At 48.7% G+C, this 24,868-nt stretch overlaps 2 protein-coding genes across 5 annotated transcripts in view; both read left to right on the top strand.

The window, feature by feature from the left end:
- Nucleotides 1–1,477: 1,477 nt before the first annotated feature.
- On the top strand, nt 1,478–24,695 carry ano11 (anoctamin 11). 3 transcript variants are annotated; one of them, XM_023956283.2, is made up of 23 exons: nt 1,478–1,612; nt 2,266–2,383; nt 2,466–2,620; nt 2,705–2,812; nt 4,101–4,237; nt 4,315–4,372; nt 5,049–5,159; nt 5,227–5,392; nt 5,639–5,729; nt 6,564–6,660; nt 6,787–6,930; nt 7,067–7,204; nt 7,274–7,372; nt 7,452–7,554; nt 7,666–7,777; nt 7,851–7,905; nt 7,986–8,083; nt 8,170–8,596; nt 8,676–8,812; nt 12,588–12,678; nt 12,772–12,903; nt 22,985–23,136; nt 24,560–24,695. In XM_023956283.2, the coding sequence occupies exons 1-22, from the start codon at nt 1,484–1,486 to the stop codon at nt 23,105–23,107; spliced, it is 2,829 nt and encodes a 942-aa protein (XP_023812051.1). In that variant the 5' UTR covers nt 1,478–1,483; the 3' UTR covers nt 23,108–23,136; nt 24,560–24,695. The 3 variants fall into 3 exon arrangements, with proteins under 3 accessions (XP_023812051.1, XP_078805834.1, XP_023812052.1); XM_078949708.1 differs by lacking the exons at nt 22,985–23,136; nt 24,560–24,695 and adding an exon at nt 14,916–15,541 and having other exon boundaries at nt 8,170–8,306; nt 8,391–8,596; XM_023956284.2 differs by lacking the exons at nt 22,985–23,136; nt 24,560–24,695 and adding an exon at nt 14,916–15,541.
- Nucleotides 17,013–24,868, top strand: part of arhgef19 (Rho guanine nucleotide exchange factor (GEF) 19) — a 15,557-nt gene continuing 7,701 nt past the window's right edge. Inside the window, exon 1 of one of the 2 annotated variants that reach the window (XM_004084425.5) lies at nt 17,013–17,153. The gene's annotated coding sequence lies outside the window, so the exon portion shown is untranslated. Of the gene's footprint in view, nt 17,154–24,628; nt 24,769–24,868 lie in introns of those variants that run through there. The other variant, XM_020699815.3, reaches the window with a different exon arrangement.

Below are 24,868 nucleotides of genomic sequence, written 5' to 3'. Positions count from 1 at the left end.
AAATCAATCAAACGTAAGTTTACACTGACGTGGCGGGAACTGCAGCAACGAGGTCAAAATCAAATGGATGCCCCAGTAAGGAGGAGAGATTTATAACGTGACGAAAGGGACCGAAAATCTTTGTTCCAGTTCAAAACTACCAAATCCTGAAGAAAGAGCCACGCGGACAGACGGCACGTGCGATTTGTGGGGGATTTCCAAACTACTGTTGCAAAGGGACAAAAGGCGCCAACAGCTGTCTTTCCATGACGATTTTTTCCCGCTCTGAGTTGAGACTGAAATGAACGCAGAACCTGTGGCGCCGCTGGAACAGCGTCCAAATGTGGGCTGACATTTTTACGCACGAGACTCGTTTGACGAGCGTTAAAACGGGCTGACGCAGCAAACTGGTGTGTGATCCGCCGGCGTCTTTGCTGGTGACGACCAGTCATGGCCAAGGGGGGTGAAGATGAGGCGCCAGCAGAGGTGAAGCTGCGCCAACGGCGGCGCGCAGAGGTGGATGGATGAAGGATGGCGGCGGAACAGACATCCACCTTAAAACTGATCATTGGAAGCAGCTGTGACGTTGAAAAGCGCGTAACATTTGTGTTCTGTTCGTCTGAAAAAACGCAATCCGGTCAGTCAACCACGGGCACCTCGTTTTTGACGCCTCAAGTTTGCAGAATGTTTACGCACGCGCGCACCACTAAACCATCCCATATAATATTTTACGATATTCTGTGAATCTCTCATGTTTTAGCGAGCATGCCGTGGGCCCTCTGACGCGAGGGGCCGCCCCATGCCCAACATGGGCACCTGCCCGGGCTATGTTGTGCAGTTCTGCAGGCTGCAGCCAGGGGTAGTTGTGTTGGCCGGGGGGGGGGGGGGGGGATTATAAACTGTTGGTGACTTATTTTATCAATAAATAAGATTTATTCAAATGTTTGGGACTGATGTAGATTATGAATAATCCTGAACCCATTGGATGAAGAGAGGATGAGACTCGTTTACAGACTGTTGTAAAAATGATGGTTTAAATAAAGCTTTTCTTCTTTTAAATGCTTTCTGTCAGTCATGGATCACAGCACCGCTGGATTTGATCAAGTTCCACTTTATGAACTACAAACATTTAGAATTTCTCTGCATGGATGTTCGTGTCGTTCTGGTCAGTCTTCTGCCCCTCCCTGGGTGTGGGTGGGGGTGGGGGTGGGGGGGGCAGCAGAGGTCTATCAGAGAGTTTCAGATCTCCTCACAGATGAAGCGTCTCGGTGAAGCCCGGTGCCGCATACTGGCTCCGTTACGGTATTCCTCAGCAGATGCAGTGGATCAGCTCCAGGTCTGACTGCAGAGAGAAGAAGAGGAAGAGGAGGGATGAAGAGTGCTGCTGCTGTCCTCCAAGGCACAGTATCAGCATCTTTCCTCCGCATCCATCCGTCCAGAAGAGCATCGCTCCTGTTTCCACGAAGGGTCTCCATCCTGCCGGCCATCCGGACCTCCCGCCATCATGCTGAGGAAGAGCTCGGAGCTGAAGAGAGAGGACAGGGAGGTCCTCCTGGACCTGGACGAGAGAGGGGGGGCGCAAAGCACGGACGGCTACGGGAGTCTGCACAGCGAAGCTTTCATCCCCCCCAGAGTGAGTAGCCCCCCATCTTAAGTTCCCTCTCCTCTTCATCACTCCTTCACAGCTCACTGACCTCAGAAGTTCCCGCTGAAAGCTCGATGGTTTTTCCTCATCGTGATCATCTTCTGCTGACGCGCACGCGACTTTTAAAGTCTACCTAAAGATTTTCCTTCTCTCAGATCCTCTGCAGTATGGCTCAGCTAGAACTGCACATTCGCACAGCAGCACGGCTTGAGACAGACCCCCGAGTCTCATTTAGAGCAGAAGATGAAACGGACTCACGAGGGAAGTTCTGGTTCTGGTTCGGTTCTGTTAATTCACCGTCGGTCTCATTCAGCTGCAGGACGCTTTCTGTGGTTCAGCAACATGTGTGTTTTGGGATAAAGTTGTCTTTATACAGCAGAGAGGGTCGCGCGCTTGGTGGTGGCATCCCCCCGCCCTCCCGAAAATATTCGTTACCTGTGTGGCCGCCGCGCGCCCCTGCAGCTGTCAGTATGGAGAGAAATTAGACTCAGTCGGATTTGTGTGTGCGTAATTCTTGATTTGTAATTTCTCTCCATATGTCAGTCATCCCCCTGAAAGCGTCTGAAGAGTTTCATGTTTGACTGAGAATCCCTGCAGCCTCCAGGTTTGCAGAATCTGATTCCACCTGAATGTTGTTTCAGATTTTCAGCGCAGCCGCAGATGAAGCTGAGGGCGGCAAGTTCTTTGAGGGGGGGCATCCCTGTGACCAAACTGCTCCAAAGCTCGGAAACTATTTCCGGGATGGAAAAACTAAGATCGGTGAGTTTGCTGAGGCCGCACGCGCTCCCTCCCCGTCCCCGCACACAGACCCATGACCCGTAGTGACCTGTGCTGCACGCAGACTTTGTGCTGGTGTGGGAGGTTCGATCGCGGAAGAAGCACCGGGAGCGGAGCGGCGGGGATGGCAGCAGGTCCGAGCGACGGAGAGCGCAGCTGCAGCAGTGGCGGGAGAGGTTTGCTCAGAACCTCCAGGCTGCCGGCTTACTCTTGGAAAAGGTGCGGCGGCCGATTCCGTGCGCTTTTACGCACAGAGGAGGTCTCCAGGAGCGCCTGATCCCCCACCCCCTTTTTATTCTGCAGGAGGAAACAGCCAATGAGAGAAAAACCATCCACTTTCTGAAGATCAGCGCTCCCTGGGAGGTGTTGGTGTGCTATGCAGAGGAACTCTGCCTCCGAGCTCCGCTGCAGGTCAGAACCAGGACTGAACAAGGATCGAGTACAAACATTCTGTTGAGTCAAATATCTGGAATTCAAGTTTCACGTTCTGAAGTTGGCTTCAGCTCCGATTGGCGAGGGCAAAGAAACATTCCCTGCATTTTCCACACTAAGACCACAGAACCGGGTTCAAAAACCACAGGACCTGGATTCAGTTATGCATTAGATAGTAAATGTGAAATAGGACGATTTTATGTATTTAAAATGATCAAATGATCCTATTTCCCATTTTTTATATATGATAAACTGTGTTGGATGTGTCCTTTACTATCTAAATCACAGTTTAATCCTGGTTTGAGCAGTTCAGGTCCTGCAGTTTGCGAACAGGACCCGGACTCGACGCTAAAGTTGGTTTCCTATTCATCGCCAATCAGAAGCTGTGAACTGGAGGCCAACGTCAGCGTCAGTCCAGATGTCATGACTCACATGGAAGTCTACGTCACGCGGTTAAATAAGAGCTGTCTGTCAATCTTCGTTTGAGTCCAGTAAAAAGAAAAAGAATTTTTCTGCTGGAAAATTCCAGCCTTTGAATTAGAAATTGTTTTATCATTTAGGTAACATAACCAAACTGCGGACCTTTTCATCTAAATCAGATGGTCATGCTTTCATTTCTTCTCGTTTAGATTCTTGTAATTCTCTTTTTACTTGTTTTAATAAATCTGTTCTTAACCGTCTTCAGTTAGTTCAAAACACTGCTGCAAGGCTTTAAACATTGGACAAAGGGGCAGACATCACCCCCATTTATCCTCCTTCCACTGACTCCCAATCAAGTGGCGTATTGATTTGAAAATTCTAGTTTTAACCTATAGAGCTTTAAATGGACAGACCCCAAAATACGGATCAGACTTTCCCTCTGATCCTCGGATCAAAATCTTTTAAAGATTTTTAGGACCAAATTTAAAACCAGAGGTGAGCGGTCGTTCCAGGCAACAGCCCCCAGACTCTAGAATGCCCCCCCCCCCCTCTGTCCCTTCGTGTGGCCGCCACCATCGATTCTTTCAACTGAAGACACTTTGATTCATAAATTCTTTTAGCTGACTGGTTTCATTGTTATTTTTATTCTACGTTTATTTTTCTTTAATTTAGTTTTGCTTTACATGATATTTAATTGATTGTTTTTCTGCTTTTACTGTATTGAATGTTTTTATTGTTCAGCATTTTGTGATTTTATCTGTGAAAGGCGCTATAAATAAAACTTACTTACTTAAAGTAAAGAATTCTGTAAAGAATCAGGTAGGATGGAAGGCGCATTTGTGCGCAGGCGCAGCCGCATCTGGAGCTGAACACCTCGGCCTCCGTGCTGAAGAGGTTCTGCCTTCCCAACGTCATGAAGGAGTCGGTACCGAACAGACCCGTGGATTATTACACCTGCGCCTTCCGCAAATCAAAGATGGACAGGTGAGCTCCACCCCCACCCCCCCCCGACACCTAAAACTACCCCCCCCCCCATTCTAAAGCTTCCCGTGTTTCTTTAGATTCGTTGGCTCCGACAACCGTGAGACGTATTTCAGCAACACGCAGAGGCACCGGGTTGTGAGTAGCGCATGCGCAGCAGCAGCAGCAGGTCGCGACCTTTGCATCTCATCAGGACAGATCTGTTTTTGTTTGCTTCTTCTTTTTTTCTCAAGAACTTTATTGAACACATAGAAAACTTACATAAAATCGTAAAATATAAGTAGAAGGAATACTACAATTTAGAAGGAAGCAATAAAGTAGAATAATTATCAATATGCATACATGTACATGCACGTACACATATTCATAGAGAAAAATAAAACAACAACTTCAGAGTTGGACAGTGGTACAAATGCAGGGGGGGGGGGGGGTTACAACTCAGAATATCATAAACTGTTATGACTTTAGGTGGATTGATTCATCTTATGGATTCTAAGTATAAATTGACTTTGTTATTAAAGAAGGTGAAGTTGGCGGGACATTTCTGTCATCTGTTTTTGTGTGTAAAAACGTGGCTAGACATAACACATGATACATCATACATGATACAATTATTGACACATTGTTGTGCAGTGACAGGCCAAAAATTGACAGGAAAATCTGTGATCGGTGTCCTAACAGTCAGTGTTGAAACGTAACCTAAGTCATTCTGTGGATCTTTCATCATTTCATAAAGTGTTTCTTTCACTTTTGGGGGAAAAGGAAGTTTCCTAAATTCAGAACACATCATTTTCAGGACAGGTGTTTGTTTCAGGTGTATGAGATTCTGGCCAGGACGGCGTACGGCAAACGGAAGAAGGCCGAGGTGGGCGTGGACAGGCTGGTGACGGAGGGGGCGTTCGCTGCAGCCTTCCCCCTCCATGAGGTGAAGAAGCTTCTCTGCTGAATGAGGATGCTGCTCCTCTGGCTGACGGCCTTTGGGTTCTCCTCAGGGACCTTTCCAGCTCCCAAAGCAGGAGATCCCACCTGAGGACCTGAACCAGAGGCAGGTTCTGTACTTCTACTGGGCCCGCTGGAGCAAATGGTACAAGTACCAACCTCTGGACCACATCAGGGAGTACTTTGGGGAGAAGATCGCGCTCTACTTTGCTTGGCTGGGTGCGTTTGGTTGCAGAAGCTCATCAGCAGAGAAGGGCGGGGCTTCTAAAAAACTTCTGATTTTTTAATTTATGTATAAAGCCTATCAATCATCATCAACTTTACCTAAATTCTTTATTTTTTGGGGGGGCAGATGTTTGTGGGCACAGTAACTTTCCATGTGATGTTCTCCTCAGGATGGGGGGGTGCGCTGATGGCCCCTCCTCTTTCCAGCATCACATAACGGAGCTCTCCTTCCATCCTCAGGCTTCTACACGGCTTGGCTGCTGCCGGCCGCCGTCGTGGGGACGCTGATCTTCATGTCCGGGGTCATGTCCATGGGTACCAACACGCCGGCGTGAGCGAGCACGCACTCAGCACAAACAGAAGGCTTTCCCGCCGCGTGCACGTGCCCCCACAGGGGCATTAGCAGCGCTTCTGCGCCTAATGCCCCAGCATCAGATTAGCATCGATCTACTGATGAGGAACCCAAAGGAACATCGACCGCCTCTCCACTCAGGAATGCCTCTGAATGAAAGGCCTTCAAAAACAGAAACCAGTCGGTTCCACAAAGATCTCAAACATTTAGAGATGTCTGCAACGTTCTCCCACCATGAGGAGAGCGGTTCTGATGATGGAGATGTTCCTTCAGAACCTCAGCTCAGTTTGAATCTTCACTTCCAGCTGGATCCTTTTAGGCAGAAATGCTCAAAGCAGGGCTGCACTGTGGGGTAGTGGTAAGCATCCTCACCCCCAGAGTGAGGTAGTAGTTCAAATCCTTCCTCCCACAGTCCAAAAACATGTGTCATAGATTCATTTCCATGTCCAAACTGTCCCTATATGTGTGTGTTATTGTGTGTGAGATTGTGACAGGCTGGCAGCTTGTCCAGGGATAACCCCGCCTTCACCCAACAGTAGCTGGGATAGGCTCCAGCAACCCTGAGATATCGAAAAGAAATCAGCAGGTTTAGAAAATGGATGGATGGATGGATGGATGATGGATACATGGATGGATGATGGGTGGATGATGAAAGGATGGATGGAAACTAACAGCTTTTTGGTTCTTTATGTCATGAAATGAAATAGTCTTTTCGTCAAAGCAGAACTTCTTTTTCTTATCATATCTGACTGGTTACTGTAAAACCTTTGAGCCTTGGTTTTCTCACTTTTTTGGCGTCTGTTTGTCCGTCAGTGAGGAAATCTGTCACGGCGGTTCCACTTATCGGATGTGTCCTCTCTGTAAAACATGCGAGGCTTGGAACATGTCTGACATCTGCACCATGGCCAAGGTAAGGGGGCTTCACTTCTTCAGCCAGCATCCCAGCCTGCAGGCCTGCAGACCATCACTGCTGTCTGTCTGTCTGCCTGTCTGTCTGCCTGTCTGTCTGTCTGTCTGTCTGTCTGTCTGTCTGCAGCTGGGTTACCTGTTTGACCACCCTGGTACCGTGTTCTTCAGCGTTTTCATGTCTTTCTGGGCGGTGACCTTTCTGGAGTACTGGAAGCGAAAAATGGCCACCCTGGCTCATCACTGGGACTGCATGGACTTCCACGAGGAAGAGGTCTTCCTGTCTCCTATGCTAATCTGCTGAAATGACTCTGTCATCTGCTTCTTTGGCTCCTCCCACTGCTCACAGGAAGTAGTTCTCCTCACTTATCCAGCTCCCGTTAACCTCGGGGTCGCCTCTGTCTCGTCAGGAGCGTCCTCGGCCAGAGTTTGCCGCCATGGCCCCCACCGTGGAGCAGAATCCCGTGACTGGGGTCAAAGAGCCCTACTTTCCAGAGAAGGCCCGGCTGTCGCGTATGTTCACGGGTTCCATGGTGATCATCCTCATGGTGAGTCTCATCTGCGGTGTCATGGGGGGGTCATGGTCACCCTCTGAGTGCTGCTGGTTCTGCTCCCAGCTGTGCGTGGTGATCATCTTCCTGGTGACAGTGGTGATGTGCCGCGGCATCATAAGTGTCATGATGTACCACACCGGGAGTCCCGTGCTGCGGACAGAGGTACGTCCCGGCACAGCTGGGGGGGGGTGCTGGTGTTAGAGAGGCAGAAGGCCTTCAGGCGCCGTGCTGGTCTCTGCAGGCTGCCACCATAGCCAACATCTCCAGCAGCATCGTGAACCTGGGCCTCATTCTGCTGATGGGGCAGGTCTACACGGCGTTAGCAGAGCAGCTCACTAAATGGGGTAGGAATCGAACCCCCGTGAGGGACCGTCACACCAGCCACATCAAACTCTTCTGAAGCTTCAGAGATTTCTCTGAAGGTGACTCTCCTCCAACGTCTCTTCCCGCTGCAGAGATGCACCGGACCCAAACCCAGTATGACAACGCCTTCACCTTCAAAGTCTTCATCTTCCAGTTCGTCAACTTCTACTCGTCTCCTTTCTATGTGGCTTTCTTCAAAGGAAGGTGAGACAGAAAATCCAGAAATGCTTCTGAAACTGCAGCAGGAGGTCGGTCCGTCATTTCTGTTTATGATCAGGTTTGTCGGTTATCCGACTAACTACGGGACTTTGTTTGGAATGAGGAACGAGGACGTGAGTCTGGACTCAAAGAAGTTCTCCTAGTCGTTCTATGAGGATGCTAACGTTGCTGGGTGGGTGTCCTCCTGCCACAGTGTGGACCGGGGGGCTGCCTCATCGAACTGGCTGAACAACTCTTCATCATAATGGTGGGGAAGCAGCTCATCAACAACATCCAAGAGTTCATCCTACCGTACGTGAAGCTTGCAGTCGGATGAATCCATAACATGAGCGTACGTAGAATACTGCTATCAGATCTGCATCCCTTCCTGTCTGCAGTAAAGTGAAGGCCTGGCGCCAGAGGAGAACGTTAGCCGACGTGCTGGGGGGTAAGGCCTCCTGTGAGCCTCATCGATGGGAGGAGGACTACCAGCTGGTGGAGTGTGGGGGGCTGTTTGAGGAATACCTGGAGATGGGTGATTCCATCTGCTCTCAGTGGTTTAGCACAGAAACTAGTCCTTTCGTCTGTTGTTCTGCTCAAGTCTCTTCTTGTCCTGCAGTCCTCCAGTTCGGGTTCATCACCATTTTTGTGGCTGCTTTTCCTCTCGCCCCGCTCTTCGCCCTACTCAACAACTGGGTGGAGATCCGTCTGGATGCTCACAAGTTCGTGTGCGAGTACCGGCGGCCCGTGGCAGAGCGCACCCAGAACATCGGGGTCTGGTTCAGCATTTTGGAAGGCCTGTCCCACCTGTCCGTCATCGTCAATGTGGGTACATTTCCTTCACCTTTTGGGACCTCAGATGGGGCACGGATGTAGAAATTCATCGCTGTGTTGTGCTCCTCAGGCTTTCCTGATAGCCTTCACATCAGATTTTCTACCTCGCCTGCTGTACCAGTACAAGTTTGAACGAGGTCTCCATGGATACGTCAACTTCAGCCTGGCCTTCGCTCCTCTGAACTACACCGAGCATCCCATGTGCAGGTTCAGTGTACCATCCTCTACTTCCTGAACACACCAAGAATGATCCGTGAACGTTATCAGCATGGCAAATTCGCGTGGGCCGCCTCTCCTTCGCCGCGCGGCGAAATCTCTGCTCGCTGCCTGTGTGTTCCTCCGCGTGTGGGAGGAGCTTCCAGCTAAAGCCCGATCAATGCATGGATAGGTGTCTGTGTTCACACAGACGCCGAGGGCGGTTGTCGTGTGTCCATGTCTGCGTTCATGACATCATTCAGAGACTCTACCGGTACCGTGATCTACACACCTGGTGCCCTGCATGAAAGACGGCCGCCTCCACGGTCTCTCCGTCTCTCAGCCGCTGTGAAAGCACCTTTGGTCCCAACCGCCGACTGTTGGCAGGTGAACAAAGGCCAAATCTGTACGCAGATGACCCCCGCACCAAATATCAAGCTGGTGCACCGCTCAGTGAGTCCGTAGAGAGAAAATGTTCATGCACTTTTCTTTCTACATTCATGCTGCGGCGACAGGTGATAGAGAACACGTCTGCAACACGTATGGGGAAGTTAGGGGGAAGTAGGTCAGATGCAGCCGTTTCCTACAGATTTTTTATGTTTTCAACCCCCCCCAAATCCTGCAGACGTGCACGCCCCTCGCTCCAACCTGACTCATAGAAATGAGGAAATTAGCCAATCAGAGTGTAGTTTGTGTGGACATCCTACGGGCGTCACATGGACACTTACGGATCACGTGCACACCACGTGCACAGCATTCATGGGTTCAGTAAGGAGTCAGAACTCACACCTCACTAAAGGCTAAAGTGTGGCGTAAGGACGCCGTACAACAGCTGTACGCCATTAGTGTGTGTAACTACTTATATCCTGATGAATACGTCACAAAACACTCACCGCACTCACAGCAATGGTACGTTCCATTTTCAAGACTGCAAGACAAACTTGTGCTCCTTAAGATGCAGCCGCTCCACTCTACGACCCTCCATGGACCGGGCAACCACAAAACCTGCAGAACCCCCCCCCCAAACGGGTGCATGTGGCTAAGGTTTTAAATGAACTAACTCTGAGTCTCTCAGGTTGTTTAACTGAGAACAAACAGTTATCCATAGATGCTCTGCATCCATCTGTTCTGTCCTGCAGGGACTGGAGTTTGCTTTTTCTGATTAGAGAAGTTCCCTTCTTGGTCTTCAGGAGTTTTTCTCTGCCTCTTGGCAAATTCCCACAGACGATCACGTGCTTTTCTGGGCGGAATGTGAGGAATGTCTAAAACGATGAGGGTCTGGCTGGTGGAGCTCTGCACTCATGCTTACGTTTTGTTCTCCTTTCATTCTGGTATGCTTCATCTGCTGCTGAAATACATCTACCAGTCACTGTCCGTTCATTCAAAAAGACACAATTAGTCGGGTTTTGACGCGTCCACGGCGTTCTAAAGCAGAATTTGTGTTTTGATCCCACATAAAATATTGTTCCAATGGAAGAATCTGGTTCATTAACTTATTGATAATAACAAAACTGCTTTGAAAAGAATTTAGAGAAGAACCAAAGTGTCGAGCTCAAAACATGAGGGGAAAATTATGAAGGTAAAAATGTGTCAAAAAGAACGCACTTGTAGATTTGATTTGAGAACTTGTAATATAGAATCTGAATACTTGTGCATCAAAAATCTGCATCTGTGTGTAAAAATCTTCTGCTGTGAACTGACAAATTTCCAATTGCATGTGTTCATTTAGAGTTACAACTTCAAATCTGTGATTACAACTGCTCAAATGTGCTTCTGCATGTGCTCGAATCTGCTGCCGCAAATCACAGGTGCGCTACAACTGCGCTCTGACTTCTGACACATTCCTTGCGAGAAACTTGGGTCAAAAGTGATCTGTGTCCGATAATGGGACTAGGGGGGGAGGGAGGGTAAGAGGAGGCGGAGTCAACCAATCAGAGTGCTGGATTCGGAGAACTTGGTCAAGTTAGAAAGACCTTCACAGATTCACACTTCCTGCTTCAATAACTCTTCTGATAAACGTTCGAATGTGACAGCAAGTCTCTCAATCATTTTGTATGAACACAGAGAGTGAACTAACAGAAAAACTTAGTTTTCTCCTGCATTTTAATGAGAAATGATCTCTTCGTGCTTTAAATCATAAATGCAGACATGCAGCTAGACGGCTGCGAACGGACAGGATCAGGAAGATGATTGTAGCAGGACAACAGGGCCAGGGCTATTGAGCAGCTTTATTATAAATCATATGGATAAACATTTGAAAAAAATATATTAGATTAGATAAATGCGTTCTCCGCGACGTTCCAGGCGACAGCGCGGCGGCGCGCGGCTGTGGCGGACTCAGCCCGCTGAGCAACGGCTGGCCGCTGACTGATCGAGGGCGTAGCGTGTCGCTGGTACGCGACACCGCGGCCAGACGCCGAGCTCCGCGGAGAAAAGGAGAAACGAGGATCCCACTGACCGACGGCGGAGCACGCCTGTCGCTCGCGCATACCCAGCGCTCAGCGGGCTGAGTCCGCGTTCCGGCGCGGCGGCGCGCGGCTGTGGCGGACTCCTCGCTTCTTCTTTCCTCCGCTGAGCGAGGGCGTAGACCTCGCCGTCTGTCAGCGGGATCCTTGCTTCTTATTTCCTCCGGAGCTCGGCGGCTGGCCGCTGAGCGAGGGCATATAGCGCGGTGTCACACCGCTGCCAGCTGCCGAGCTCCGCGGAGGAAGGAGAGGCCGAAGGAGAGGCCGAGGATCCCACTGGACAAGCGCAGAGCACCCGCGAGCGACAGGCGTGCTCCGCCGTCGGTCAGTGGGATCCTCGTTTCTCCTTTTCTCCGCGGAGCTCGGCGTCTGGCCGCGGTGTCGCGTACCAGCGACACGCTACGCCCTCGATCAGTCAGCGGCCAGCCGTTGCTCAGCGGGCTGAGTCCGCCACAGCCGCGCGCCGCCGCGCTGTCGCCTGGAACGTCGCGGAGAACGCATTTATCTAATCTAATATATTTTTTTCAAATGTTTATCCATATGATTTATAATAAAGCTGCTCAATAGCCCTGGCCCTGTTGTCCTGCTACAATCATCTTCCTGATCCTGTCCGTTCGCAGCCGTCTAGCTGCATGTCTGCATTTATGATTTAAAGCACGAAGAGATCATTTCTCATTAAAATGCAGGAGAAAACTAAGTTTTTCTGTTAGTTCACTCTCTGTGTTCATACAAAATGATTGAGAGACTTGCTGTCACATTCGAACGTTTATCAGAAGAGTTATTGAAGCAGGAAGTGTGAATCTGTGAAGGTCTTTCTAACTTGACCAAGTTCTCAGAATCCTGCACTCTGATTGGTTGACTCCGCCTCCTCTTACCCTCCCTCCCCCCCTAGTCCCATTATCGGACACAGATCACTTTTGACCCAAGTTTCTCGCAAGGAATGTGTCAGAAGTCAGAGCGCAGTTGTAGCGCACCTGTGATTTGCGGCAGCAGATTCGAGCACACGCAGAAGCACATTTGAGCAGTTGTAACTCTAAATGAACACATGCAATTGGAAATTTGTCAGTTCACAGCAGAAGATTTTTACACACAGATGCAGATTTTTGATGCACAAGTATTCAGATTCTATATTACAAGTTCTCAAATCAAATCTACAAGTGCGTTCTTTTTGACACATTTTTACCTTCATAGAAAATATCCGAATGGAACGTTTCTGTGGATCCTCTGTGTTCTGTGATGATGCGACCAGCAGAGGGTGCTGTTAGAAATGTTTGGTAGTCTGCTGTTTACCGCTGCTGTGTAATCATTCATCATGTTCCCAGATACAAAGCTTTCAGAGATAACGATGGAAACTATACGCTCTTCTACTGGGAGCTCCTCGCCGTGCGACTCGGCTTTATTATTGCATTCGAGGTATGACAGCAGCAGCAGCTTTGAGTTATTCTGAATGTGTCCACCTCTCTTCCACTGAGTGATGATCGCCTGATCTTCTGTGAAAACCTCCAGCACGTCGTCTTCTTTGTGCTCCGAGCCATCGACTGGATCGTCCCTGATGTGCCCGAGTCTCTGGAGTTAAAGGTGAAGAGGGAGCATTATTTGGCAAAGCAAGCTCTGGCTGAAAACCAGGAGGCCCTGCTGGTGAGTGGAGGGGCCGGCCCACCTCAGCACGCGGGAACGTGGACACGCCCACATTGGGACGCAGCACAAATGGTCAAACAGAACCATGAAAGAGCAGATCAGTTCCCCTTCAGGAGTTTAAACACATTTTATCTTTAAAATGCAGATGAGCTTAAAGCTTCAATTCAAAGAACTTTATTTGGTTGTGTCTGATGCCGGGACCCCCCCCTGGTGGGGGCAGGACAGTAACATTTAGCATCGTCACCATTATAATGTATCCATCCATCATCCATTCAGTTATCCATCTATTTATCCATCCATCCATCTGGGAGGGGGTCGCATGGCCAGCAGTCTAAGCAAAGACTGAAAAAAAAAATTAAATTCTTGAAGAAAAGAAAATGACTTGAGTGAAAAAGAGACCTTATTTTATCAAAAGTTTTTAAAAACAGGAAAATAAATGGTTACGACCATCAGATGGACTTCCTCTGCTAATCTACTAAAATGTTATTTTAATAAATGCTGTCCATGTTTAAAAAACAAACAAAAGTAACTACGGCAAGCCAGAAGTGCCAGAAATCATGGTTGTTTGATTTGATCAGTGCTGGAGTTTGGCAGGGTTTTTTTTTTTTTGGAACTTACTTTCAGATTTTGCAGTTATTAACTAGTTTAAGTTAGTTTTATTATGAGTTTAAACTATCTTTTATTTTGAAAAATCACCGGATCTTCTCGTTTCTGTCTCTTCGGTCCTAAATCCGTCCTGCGGTGAATTTAACAGAGTAGGGAAAAAAGCTTCTTTTGATGCCCCGGATGCGCCCAGCTTCCAGCTGCGCCCGCATGCCCCCGTTTTCCCCGCCCACCTGTGTTTGAGGTTTTATTTGACTGAGTCTTTCCTGAAAGGTGCTGAATGTGGTGTTTTAATGAGGTTTGTGGAATTATTTCATAGTTTTGATGGCGTTTTTGTTTCTCCTGTTGCTCTTAGTTTTTGCTTGATCTAGCAGAAAACAATTCCATTTCAAACTGACTCTTAAAATGAATATTTTATGTTTTGGAGGTTAAATGTGGAATCTGTTCTGCAGAACTGTCAAACTTAAAAGCCTCTCCTCAATGCTGGGGCACCATAGAGCCAGACATGAGGAACAACAATGACAAATATTGTGTTTAGATTACATTTAATCAGCTTCAGTGGAGTTTCCTGCAATGACGTTTGTGGTCCAGCAGGAGTCAGTATTGAGTAACACAGTGTCAATACAGTTTGGGCAATGTGCCGAACTGCTTCACGATGCCTCATCTACCCATCACTACTACAAACACATTTTGTACTTTTACACTAAACAAATTGCAAATAATCCCAAAATGTATAAACATTACCAATAATCCTACCTTTTCGCCTTCCAGCTAGATGCTAAAACAAATGATGGATTTAAACAATTATCAGTGCGTTTCTCTTGTAGCCAGAGCGTGAGTCATTACCCGTTTCTTCTGAATTGAGGCATGCGTAGAGATATCACAGAAAAACAGGAAGTACGTGAAGCCTTCACAATAAAAGTCTTCAGAACAGAAATACACATTAGAAACCTTAACAGGGTTTTTTAGGGTTCTATTACATCTTAAACATTACCTGTTATGAAACTAAAGGCATCCTCAATCAATCAAAGGAAATGTGAAACAATAATGAAAAAAACAAGTAAACTGCGTCATTTACTGAGACCAGACTTTTATATAATCAACAAAATACAAACAACACCTGAGCTGCAGCCGGCACTTCCTGACCTTTGACCCAAAGTTCAGGAAACTGACTTCCCCTTTGCACCAAACCCCAGAACTTCTTCTCTAATGTTTGTAGCCAAGTTTCCAAAGTTTCAGTCATCAGTTTAGTTCTGTGTCTGGAGACCCGAGCGACCAAAATCCATCACCGCGTTCCTGCAGGTTCCTTCAAACGCTGCATGCTCCACGTTCCCCATGTTTGTGTGGTAACTCTCTGTCTCTCTGCTCCATCCTCCTCCTCCTGTCCAAACTCAACTGCGGTCATGAAGCAAGCGACCCGCCCGCTGGATTCAGGAGTTCGGAGTCCAAAGCAGAGGAAAAATGGAGCGGCGTTGGAGGGATGAAAGACTTTGCTCAAAGGAACATCATCTTTTTCTTTGGGATGGAGTTTTTATGCACGGAAATGATGATGAAAAGGTCTGAGGACCACCAGAAATGACTTCCACCCTGATGACAGCAGGAAGAATGGAGCAAAGCCAAGGAGAACTTCAAGCTGGACTTATGCTTGGACCTCAGCTTCATGTTGTTTCCTGACATGAAGAACAACCTCTACCTGCACACAAAATCCTTATGCACGCTGCAAAGCATGAGAAGATCCTGAGGAGCTGAAAATCTCCATCAGATGTTCTCACTCGTGAATGCTCTCCTAAAAACCCTGGCAGATCTGGGACTCGCCTTGGTTCCTTTTCATCCTGAAACGTCCCAATCGTCAGCGTGACAAATGTTACAGGTGTTACAGGTGACCTGTGGTCAACGTTCTCCTGTTATCAGGCTCTGATAAAGGTGGTGAACGGCTCGCCGTCAGCAGCCTGCTGCTGCCGTCATCGGGTCATTGCTAAGCATGCAGAGTTAGAAACCATGGAAGCGTGAATAAAGTCAACTCTGGACCTTTAAATGACATTTCTTCTGCTCCTCAGAGTGATCTTCTAACATGATGAAGACAATCTGGGAGAAGCTGTGTGCTGTGCTGCAGGGTTGAACTTTAATACAAATGTTTCCACCTTCTCCCTTTTTTATAGCAAACTGATTTATTAGGAGTCCTCTCAGACAGGTGATGTTAATGATTTCTCACTCGATCCTCCGGCAACTCCTGACTTACATTTCATCTCATCTTCCCTCCCTCCTCCGCTTTACCCCTGCCAGCCTTCTTCCTCTCCTTTTTCCTCCTTCTGTCTCTTCTCTTTTTTTTTTTTCTGCTACCATTTTCCTGCGGTCCTTCGCCCAGCGTTGCTCACTGCCGGTCAGGTTCATCGCTGGGTTGTTGTGATTGCTGTAGCCTGCAGGAGAGCGGAGTCCGTACATGTCGGCGTGCGCAGGCACGCAGCGCAGGCGGACACCCGCCGGTTCATTCAGCAGCTGCTCCTGTGAGGATGCAGACAGGAGAGCTGCAGAACTCCACGTCATCCTGGAAAATTCACATGCTGGGGGGACATGACAGTATTCCCAACAGACCCCAGCCTGCAGTTAAATGCAGTTAACTGCATTTAGTTGCATTTAACAGTTTTAAAGGTTTGACATTCAGGCTTTGGATCTTCCCGTGCATTTTGGATCAGAGGATAAAGATCACTTGATCTAGGAAGACATGAAAACACTCAGAACCTCCATCAGCAGTTTAATCACCATAATAAAACAGAGCATTCATCAGATCCTTACAGAGCTATGCAGACTCGTCTCCAGAGTCAAGCTGCCATCTTCTTTTCATGTTTGACGAGGGAACACGCCCAGGTAACGACGAAGAACCAAAGGAGATCCTGGTTGAAGCAAGCCTTGGCAGCTTCTGTCTGTCACCGTCTCAGGGTTTGGCAAAAGCAGCCGGGCGTGCACACAATGCCAGCCAGGCGCTGTGCAGGGAAAGAACCCACTTCCATTGTTCCACACAGACGGGCATGCAAATGTGCAACTTTTCCCACGCAGAGATTAAAAGCAGAGTCTTTCTGGGGAATGCATGTCTCAAACTTTAAGGTGGACCAACTGAGGACTTCCTTTATGCAGGAACTCATTTTGCTGGTTCCTTTACTCATTTCTGTTCTGGATCAGAGTTACAGTTTTCTGTTCTTGTCTGAATCAGAGCAGGTGCTGAAATCAGACACTAAACAGCTATTAGCAGAAGGCTGAAAGAAGGGGAGGAGAATAGGAGGAAAACAGGAGAGCTCTTCTCCAACAGTAGCAGAGGGAGGGAGGAGGAAAAACAGGCCAGAGGGAAGGCAGAGCAGGGCAGCTTACAGGATCTGCACTGTAAGCAACTCTGTCAGCAGCAAGTGGTGGCAGCGCCTCCACTCAACCTGGGTTTGTTTTACCGAGAGACAAGAAGGAGCGTCTTAGAGCAGCAGAACGGAGCCCAGGAGCAGCGACCCAAAGGTTTGAGCGTGGGGGGGGGGAGAAGCCGGGAGGAACACCAGGCGGGAATGGATAGCAGAGGGACTCGGTCTGAGTCTGGGATGGCCGGGATTCAAACGCTGCTGCTGGCCACCGTCCAGCACCCACACTAGGCTGCAAGCGCCACAGAGGTAAGGAGCAAATGGAGCAGAAGCTGCAGCTCTGAAACAACAAGTCCTGCTTTTACGTCTGCATGCACATTCCTTCATCTGCAGCAGTCCTGCTGCTGCTGGCAGTGAACGCTGAGGCTGCACTCTGTGCGGCATCAGACGCATCACATGCAGCGTTCATTTGAAAAGGGAAAAGTTTCATGCTTTCATGGCAGGAAGAAGCTAAGCGTTTGTCCAGGAGCTGCAGGTGAGATTATTCATGCATTCCCTCTGGAGACGCAGGTTCCTGCATTGCTAATGTTTCCTGCAGCTCCTTAGGCAGAAAGCCTTGAATGTGATGCTTACAGTGCAGCAGGCGGGTGTTGCAGAGCAGGGCAGGTAGGTGCATGTCTGGAATATGTTAGAGGGGTAGTTAAAACTGTACCTGGCTGCATGGTGGCGGCGTAGCTCACTCGCTCCCTCCCCTCGGTGGGAGTTTAGCTTCTTCAGTGTTTCCATGCAGCAGTGACTGTGAAGAGATGAGGGACTTGAACATCTTCATTCATTCATTTGCTGCTGGTTTCCATCTGAAGGCTTTTCCTCTGAGGGCGAGCTGAGGTCGCTCCAGAGCCCGGCGACTACGTCTGCTGTCATGCGGGATGACGGACGGCTGCTGTCCATGTCTGGTTGGACACATTTTGTCGGGTGAACAAAATGAAAGTTGTTATCTGCTGTCGGTCTGAACAGTCTGTCTTTCAGCTGCTTTACTGCCTTTTATTGCAGCCGCTCGGTTCTCTGCAGCGCAGACGTCTCCAAAGGTTTCTTTCATTCATTTGGCAGCAGCTGCCCCCCATAAAGCATGCAGAGCACCTTCACCTGCACTGCACAGTGCATGTGAGGGCACCAGTGTGTGCGGCGGCAGCGCGTTCCACACATGCAGCCGGGGATGCTCCAGTCCGTGTACGCTCTCATGCACGCTCTCATGCACGCTCTCATGCATGGAGACGACGTCCTGTTCTCCGTAAACCGGGTTCAGATGTTTCTCTTGGAACTTCCCCTCATGCAGAGACGGACTAACACTCCTGAACCAGACTACCCCCCCTGCACTCTACTGAATGAACTCCTTTTGATTTCTACAGAGGACATTTGTTGAATGTAAAGTGGTGTGACCCTGGGAATTGTAGTTTTTGGTGGATTTCAAAAACATGTTTTTCCTCTGGTGGTCTGGAGGATGCAGGAACTCCTCTTTTGGCTGGTGGTCCTGACAGCCGCCATCTCTTTGTCTGACCTCCTCAGGTAAGCAGTCGGTCTCAGAGGAATGAGCGGCGAGTTATCCGGGGAATGTGGGAAAGTATCCGTGTCGGGGGGGCTGGCCTGCGGTCCAGCTGGACATGAACTTGCACAGAAAGCTGGGCTGTCACAGAGACCACCCGCTAAGTTTACCTGCTGAAGGTCCACGCCTGCTGCTGAAGACCCTTTCCCTGCAGATCCCTGCAGGCCGCCGTGCACGCGCTCACTCGCTCTGCAGCCGTTTGCCAGAGAATGTTTGGCTTTTGCAAAATGAAAACAGAGAAATGTAAAAAGGGATGCCTGTGGCTAAATGTGCTGAGAGCGGAACACCTGTCTGCTGCTGCAGCCCTCAGGTGAGTTCACCTGGTGAGCACAGGCTGTGCTTCACCTTCACGCTCCTGCAGGAGAATGAGATTCTTTGTCTCAGAGCCTGAAGAACATTTCAAGTGAAATTGTGTGGCTCTTTGTTCTCAAGTGAAAAAGGAAAACCTCTCAAACCAGGTGTTGCTCTCATGACCCCCCCAACGCCGTCTGCGGCTTCCTGTCCAATCATCACTGATCCGGGGGGGGGGGCAGGTATTTGAACTGCAAACCAGCCAACTCTGCATGGTCAGTCCTGGTTAGGCCTGTTCCACTCCTGCCTGATCAGGTTTCATAACAACGGAGGACTTGTCCGTGCGCGTCCACGTCATTAAACCGAGCGGAGGGGGCCGGGAGGGAGGAGGTGCCGTTAGGAAACACGTCTGAGACGAGCGAAAGACACGCGTCAGACGTTCTACGTGAAGCCGGTCCAACTCTGGAGAACGCAGAAGGTTCTGATGGACAGGTGGAAAACAACCAATCTCCTCTCTAAAGGTCCAGATCAAACGGGACAAATCCTTCCATTAATCGAGTTCCACACCTGGTTCCAAACCTGATTTTACACCTGGTTCCAAACCTGATTTTACACCTGGTTCCAAACCTGATTTTACACCTGGTTCCAAACCTGATTTTACACCTGGTTCCAAACCTGATTTTACACCTGGTTCCAAACCTGATTTTACACCAGGTTCCACATCTTCTGAGTGAGAAGCACGAGTGGATGGGCTCCTCGTGGTTCCGTATCTTCATGTTAGGAGACCAGAGCAGAACTGAGCGTGTTGTTGTCGTCAGCTGCAGGTTTGGGTGCAGAAGCATCACACGCAGCAGTTACAGCGTCATGCAGAACAGCTGCTCCAGTTCAGCAAACATCCATTAGAACCCAAAACGGTGTTGAGACTGTTTTCAGCCGCTATGCAGGAGGAAACGTCACTTCTCCCATCATCTTCTGATCTGTTTCCAAAGCGTTCCCAGTCGTCTTTTCATCATGATGATGCTGTTTTTAGTTAAAATCCAAAAACCGGTGTCGTTTTCTACAACATAGTTTCTGCAGAGCGGCAGGAGTTCATTAGAAATTCATCTCTGAGTTGTGGGCGGGTCCACTGTAGTGAGCAACCCCGCCCCCTTCTTCTTCCCTGCTGCTGTTTGGAGCAGGGAGCTTGTGGCCCCGCCCAGCATACTTTCCATGTCACAAACTGCTTTTTCCTGATTCACGATTTGAATAAAACATCATTTTCATGGGAGCGGGTCCGTAAACAAAAGTCTAAGGCATCTCTGACGACTGACCTTCATTCAAGGCTCAGCGCTGTGCTCCTGTGATGTCACGACCTTCAGAAACTCCTTACTCTCTGTCATCTGAAGACTCTTCAGTTTGATGAAGGTCATTCCGAAGGTTTTCAGGATGATGCGGGTCGTGGAAAAGCTTTATTGACACAAACGTCAGAAGTTCAGAACATTGTAGAGTGAATCTGGTCCAAAGAGCAAAAACATTATCGTCTGATTTTTGGGGACATTGTGTTTGTTGTTTGACTGAAATCCGGTTTTGGTGAGACGATGGAGAACAAACGTGAGGATCTTTATTCTTCACCCAGGATTTTCAACATTCGTCTTTTGGTTCAAACAACCGTGCTGCTTCCCAAAAGCACTGGGAGAATCTGAGTGTTTGCTCTCAGCCCTTTTCTGTCAGAAGGTACTGATTAAGAGATTTTCTGGGTTTACCAGCTGCTGGATCCTTGACTCTCCATCAAACTCTGCCGTTCTGTGAGTTATGGCAAAGCAGCATAATTAGAGCGGGTTATTTCCACGAGGTTTGTCAATAGTTCCTTTGTATCCGTGCTATCCTGGGTGTGTGATTCTTGGGTATCAGCTTATCTAGCTGCAGTTGTTGGGCTGAAAGGCGAGACGCCGATGGGGGGAGGTTAAAGGCCCCACGTTTTTTGGCGTTTACTTGTGAGACGGTTTTCTGTAAAGGCCTGTTTCTGTTAGCAGGAGTCCGGCTGGATGTGGCCCTGGGTGGTGGACTCATCCGGGTGGAGGTTGTGTTTGTGCGACTGTGAGGCCGTGCTCACTCATGGCGTCCCTGAAGGCCGGCTGTAAACCGTCTGACAATGGAGGATGAAGGATGCAGTTTTTATCCATAGCTTAACGTAAGGATTGTGACACCTTTGCTGGCAGGTTGGGAGCAACGGATCACTTTCCAGCAGTGACACAAACTGGTTTTTCCAACAGGGAGGTTTTTCCAGAAGTGGCGCCCGCTGATGTCACGTCTTGTCTGCAGACAATGCGGGGCTGTTTGGTCTGCTGCCGGGCAATTAGTGGTCTGATGTGATGGAGTTACGCTGCAGCCTCACACGTACACGTGAGCCGGTGACACCACACTGTCAGGACCCCCCCCCCCGACCGCTCGCGCCACAGAAGCCCGTTACTCATCAGCAGTGATGCGGACCACTGAAAGAACCCCAAAGGCTTCTGTAACATGACTGTAGAAGAGGAATGTTCTGAAAACCTCTGCAGGGGTTCGGATCGGGCTCAGTCAGCCGCCTGTTGAAAGCAGCTGTTTTTGACCCCTTGGGCCTTTCCGATTAGACAAACGCTTCAGAAATCACGGCGGGCCGGAACCTATGTCCAGTTCTGCTTGGGGTGACAAACGAGAAGATCTATCTGTTCTGCTTCAATTCTGCAGCTTTTTCATTTTGTTGAACAAATGTTTTTGCATTTGTTTTGATGAACAGAAAGAAAAGTGTTTGGAGGTTTTTGCACCCTTGAAAATTCTGCAGCAGTTTCTGAATCTGCATGAAAGGTCTGTTCAGAACTGGAACAGCTCTCTGCGTTTTTTTATTTTCTGCATCAGCGGCAGTTTGGGTTTCATTCTCAGAAACGTCCATGGACCAAACTCCCACTGAAGTCTATTTTCTGGTTCCATTTTCACTCCAAAGTTTGACGGTTGTTCTCCCGGATTTGCTGTTGTCCGTAACGTTTCTTGGTTCTGATTTCACAGTTTTCAACAAACGCAGACATTTCTGAGCCGCTTCATTCGGCATTCAGGTTGGAGAAAAACTTCAGAGGGAAGCAAAAGTCAGATGAAGGTGGTGAACATCTGGACCGTCTGATGCTTCTGTTTCCGGTTCATGTCAGAGAGCTGAAGTAGAGACCGGGGAATGATGTGAAACACTGACCGCCTCAGCGATTCACAGACGGATAAAAGGAAATGAACTAAAATGAACTAAACTCCTGTTTAAGGCGCCGCCTTTGGTTTGAAACGGCGAATCCGGTGTCTCTGTATGTGACTCCCGAAGGCCCGCTTGGCTGTCTGCTCCGTCCACCTCAAATATGGATCGTTCAGGTTTTTGGATGAGTTCCTTCGGTCCGATCAAATGAAACCACATCGACGTCCTTTGCACCAAAATCAGACCACAAAATCCAAACCATGTGACTTCAGACGATCTTCAGATCTGTGTAAGAAAGAGATAGTTCCCTCCGTCAGTGAAGCACTCAAACATGAGGAAAACGAGCCATGGCTGCTCTAAAATCCATCATTCACTCCTCTAATCAATCTATATGTTAACAGCCCCCCCCCCCCCCCCCCACCACCACCACCACTCCACTTCATGGTGCATCAGACAGGATTTGGGGCAGAATTGTGCTTCACTGATTCACAGATCCATCCAAGGATTATTGTGAGACCTTGATAAGGAAAAGTATGGCAATTAAAAACGCCCTTTATCTGTCTTCTGCCGGCGTGCCGTTCTCCGGTTTCCACGAGCAGACATGGCGTCTTGGAGCAGCCTAGTGAAATTACAGGGAGAAAGTCTTTAACCATGACAGCCTGCTCTGACGAGACTAATGACTCGTCTCTGGAAGGAGGGCCGTTTTAATACAGTGATGAAACGGCGTCTGCGAGGAGCCGATGTCTTCATGTTTGTTAAACGTCACGTCCTGGAGGCTCCTGATCAAACAAGCACACGCTAATTTTCCACATAGATTCCTGGGATTAAGCTGCTGGTGGGGGATTACCCGAACAATCATTCATTAGGATTTTCACCCAATCATGGCAGCAGATTTATTTGCATCTGTTTGTCCTGAAAACACTTCAGATCATTCATTTCTGGCCTGGCATGTCAGACAGTAGATGTAAGTAAAGTTTAAATAAGTGCAGAGCAGCAGGATTATGGCTTAAGCACCAAGTAATCACATGCAGACACTAATAAGCTGGTGTCATTCTGCAGCAGAGGTCTGGATGTGTTGCTATGGCTCAGCGGCTGCACCGTAGAAGTGGATCAGCAGAGGCAGTTCCCACACCCTCTCAGGTGTCCTGTGTTCAGGCCAGCGCAGCCCAGGAACACAGATAAAGACCGCCTTTGTCTGCAGCCGAGAACAGGTAACCAATTGTGGCTGCGCTAAGCAGTGCTGTTGTGTGCACGTGTGTGTGTGTGTGTGTGTGCATGTGCACCACGTGCACGTGTGTCAGGGAGAAACAGCGACAGATAGCACTGACTGACCCACCTGAGAGAAGGTTTGGCTTCTCAACAGCCTCGTGGTCACAGCACCTTTAAAAAGCTCTGATTTTCCAGAAAGACCCCCCCTATGAGAAGCGGCGTGCCCCCCTGGGGCCACACAGATGTGACACCTCAGGTTCCATGTACCATAGAAGATGAATGCGAGAATAAAATTAGAAACAAGAAGGCTGGTTTTTGTTCTGAGTGTGGAGCAACAGATAAGAGACTTCAGTTAATTATTAAAGTCTTAGTCTCAACTGTCCTTACGGGCCGTCTGCAGGGGAAAACAGGCATACCTGTACAGGTATGTATGTACCTGTAGGCAGGTGACCCGCACCAAATATCACGGTAGGTAGACCGCTCAGTGAACCCATAGACGGTAAACATGTATGTTTTTCTGCGGTCATGCAGGTGGTAGAGAACACTTCTACAACACGTAGGGGTAAGTACAGGAAGTAGGTCAGACACAGGCGTGTCACACAGTTTTTTCATGTTTTCAAACCCCCCCGCCCACACACACACACACACACATCCTGCAGACTGAACGAGGAGCCCGTTAGAGCTGTTCACGTGACACGTGCACGCTCCTCGCTGCAGCCCGACTCTTAGACAATCAGAGTGTGGTTCATGTGGACGCCCTGCAGGTACTTACGGATCACGTGCACACCACGTGCGTGCAGCATCTGCATGTTCAGTAAGGAGCCAGAATTCACACTTTACTAACGGCTAGAGTGTGGCGTAAGGACGGCGTACAACAGCATCACCTGTACATCAGAAGTGTGTGTGACTTCCATTATCCTCAGGAATACTTCATGATACTCTTACCACACAAAACACAATGGTACGTTCCATTGTCATGGACTGTAGACACACCTGAGCTCCCCTTAAGGTGCAGCCGCTCCTCTCTACGACCCTCTACAGACCCGGAAATCCCAAAAACCTGCAGCATTCGTATGTGTGCACGTGACTATGGCTTAACATTCATCCTTCTTTGAACACTGAACTGCTCCGTGATCAACAATGTTGGATGACTTAGAGATAAAAAAAAGATTCCTCTGCACTTCGTAAAAACATTTCCTTCCTGACATTTCTGCTTCCAGCATTTATGTCCCAAAGTTTGATCCTCATTGATGTCTGATGAGGAAATGACAAAAATGATGCGATCTGCTTTTCTAACAAATACCAGCAGGTAGAAACTGTTCAAAGCGGCGTTTGACCTCCGTAGGTGTGTCAGAAGGATCCTCAGGTGTTTGAGATTCTGCTCCTTATGATAAAGAAAATAACATATAGCGACCTTTCATTCAGAAAGCCCTCTGCAGGTGTTCAGTCCAGAAGAGGAGGATTACCTGCTGAGGAAGCAGGAGCTCCACTGATGTCTGTGAGGACATCGGACATCATGACCCGCTCCTGGCTTTAACACGCTCACCGTAAATATTCATTTAGAAAAGGTGGCGGCTATGCAGAGAGGCTGAAGGAAGGCAGAGCCACAACATGACCGCCTGCTCAGGTGAAAGGTGAGGGTGTTGACAGTGTGTGTGTGTGTGTGTGTTAAGTACAGGGGCTGAATGTGATGTAGAGGCCTTTAATTAGAGCAGGAAACAGCTCAGCACACTT

Source organism: Oryzias latipes, chromosome 7 (assembly GCF_053564925.1).
Source record: "Oryzias latipes strain Hd-rR chromosome 7, Olatipes_Hd-rR_3.1".
In the NCBI taxonomy this organism is placed as follows: domain Eukaryota; kingdom Metazoa; phylum Chordata; class Actinopteri; order Beloniformes; family Adrianichthyidae; genus Oryzias; species Oryzias latipes.
Note: the sequence above shows the minus strand (reverse complement) of the source record. Positions and strands in the feature narration are given on the sequence as shown.

Bases quoted from the DNA above. Each gene is read 5' to 3' on its own strand.
- ano11 (XM_023956283.2), top strand. From the start codon at position 1,484: ATGCTGAGGAAGAGCTCGGAGCTGAAGAGAGAGGACAGGGAGGTCCTC. The intron at 2,813-4,100 runs GTCAGAACCAGG...ATTTGTGCGCAG, and splicing joins GCCTCCGAGCTCCGCTGCAG to GCGCAGCCGCATCTGGAGCT. The intron at 7,906-7,985 runs GTGAGTCTGGAC...CTCCTGCCACAG, and splicing joins TTGGAATGAGGAACGAGGAC to TGTGGACCGGGGGGCTGCCT.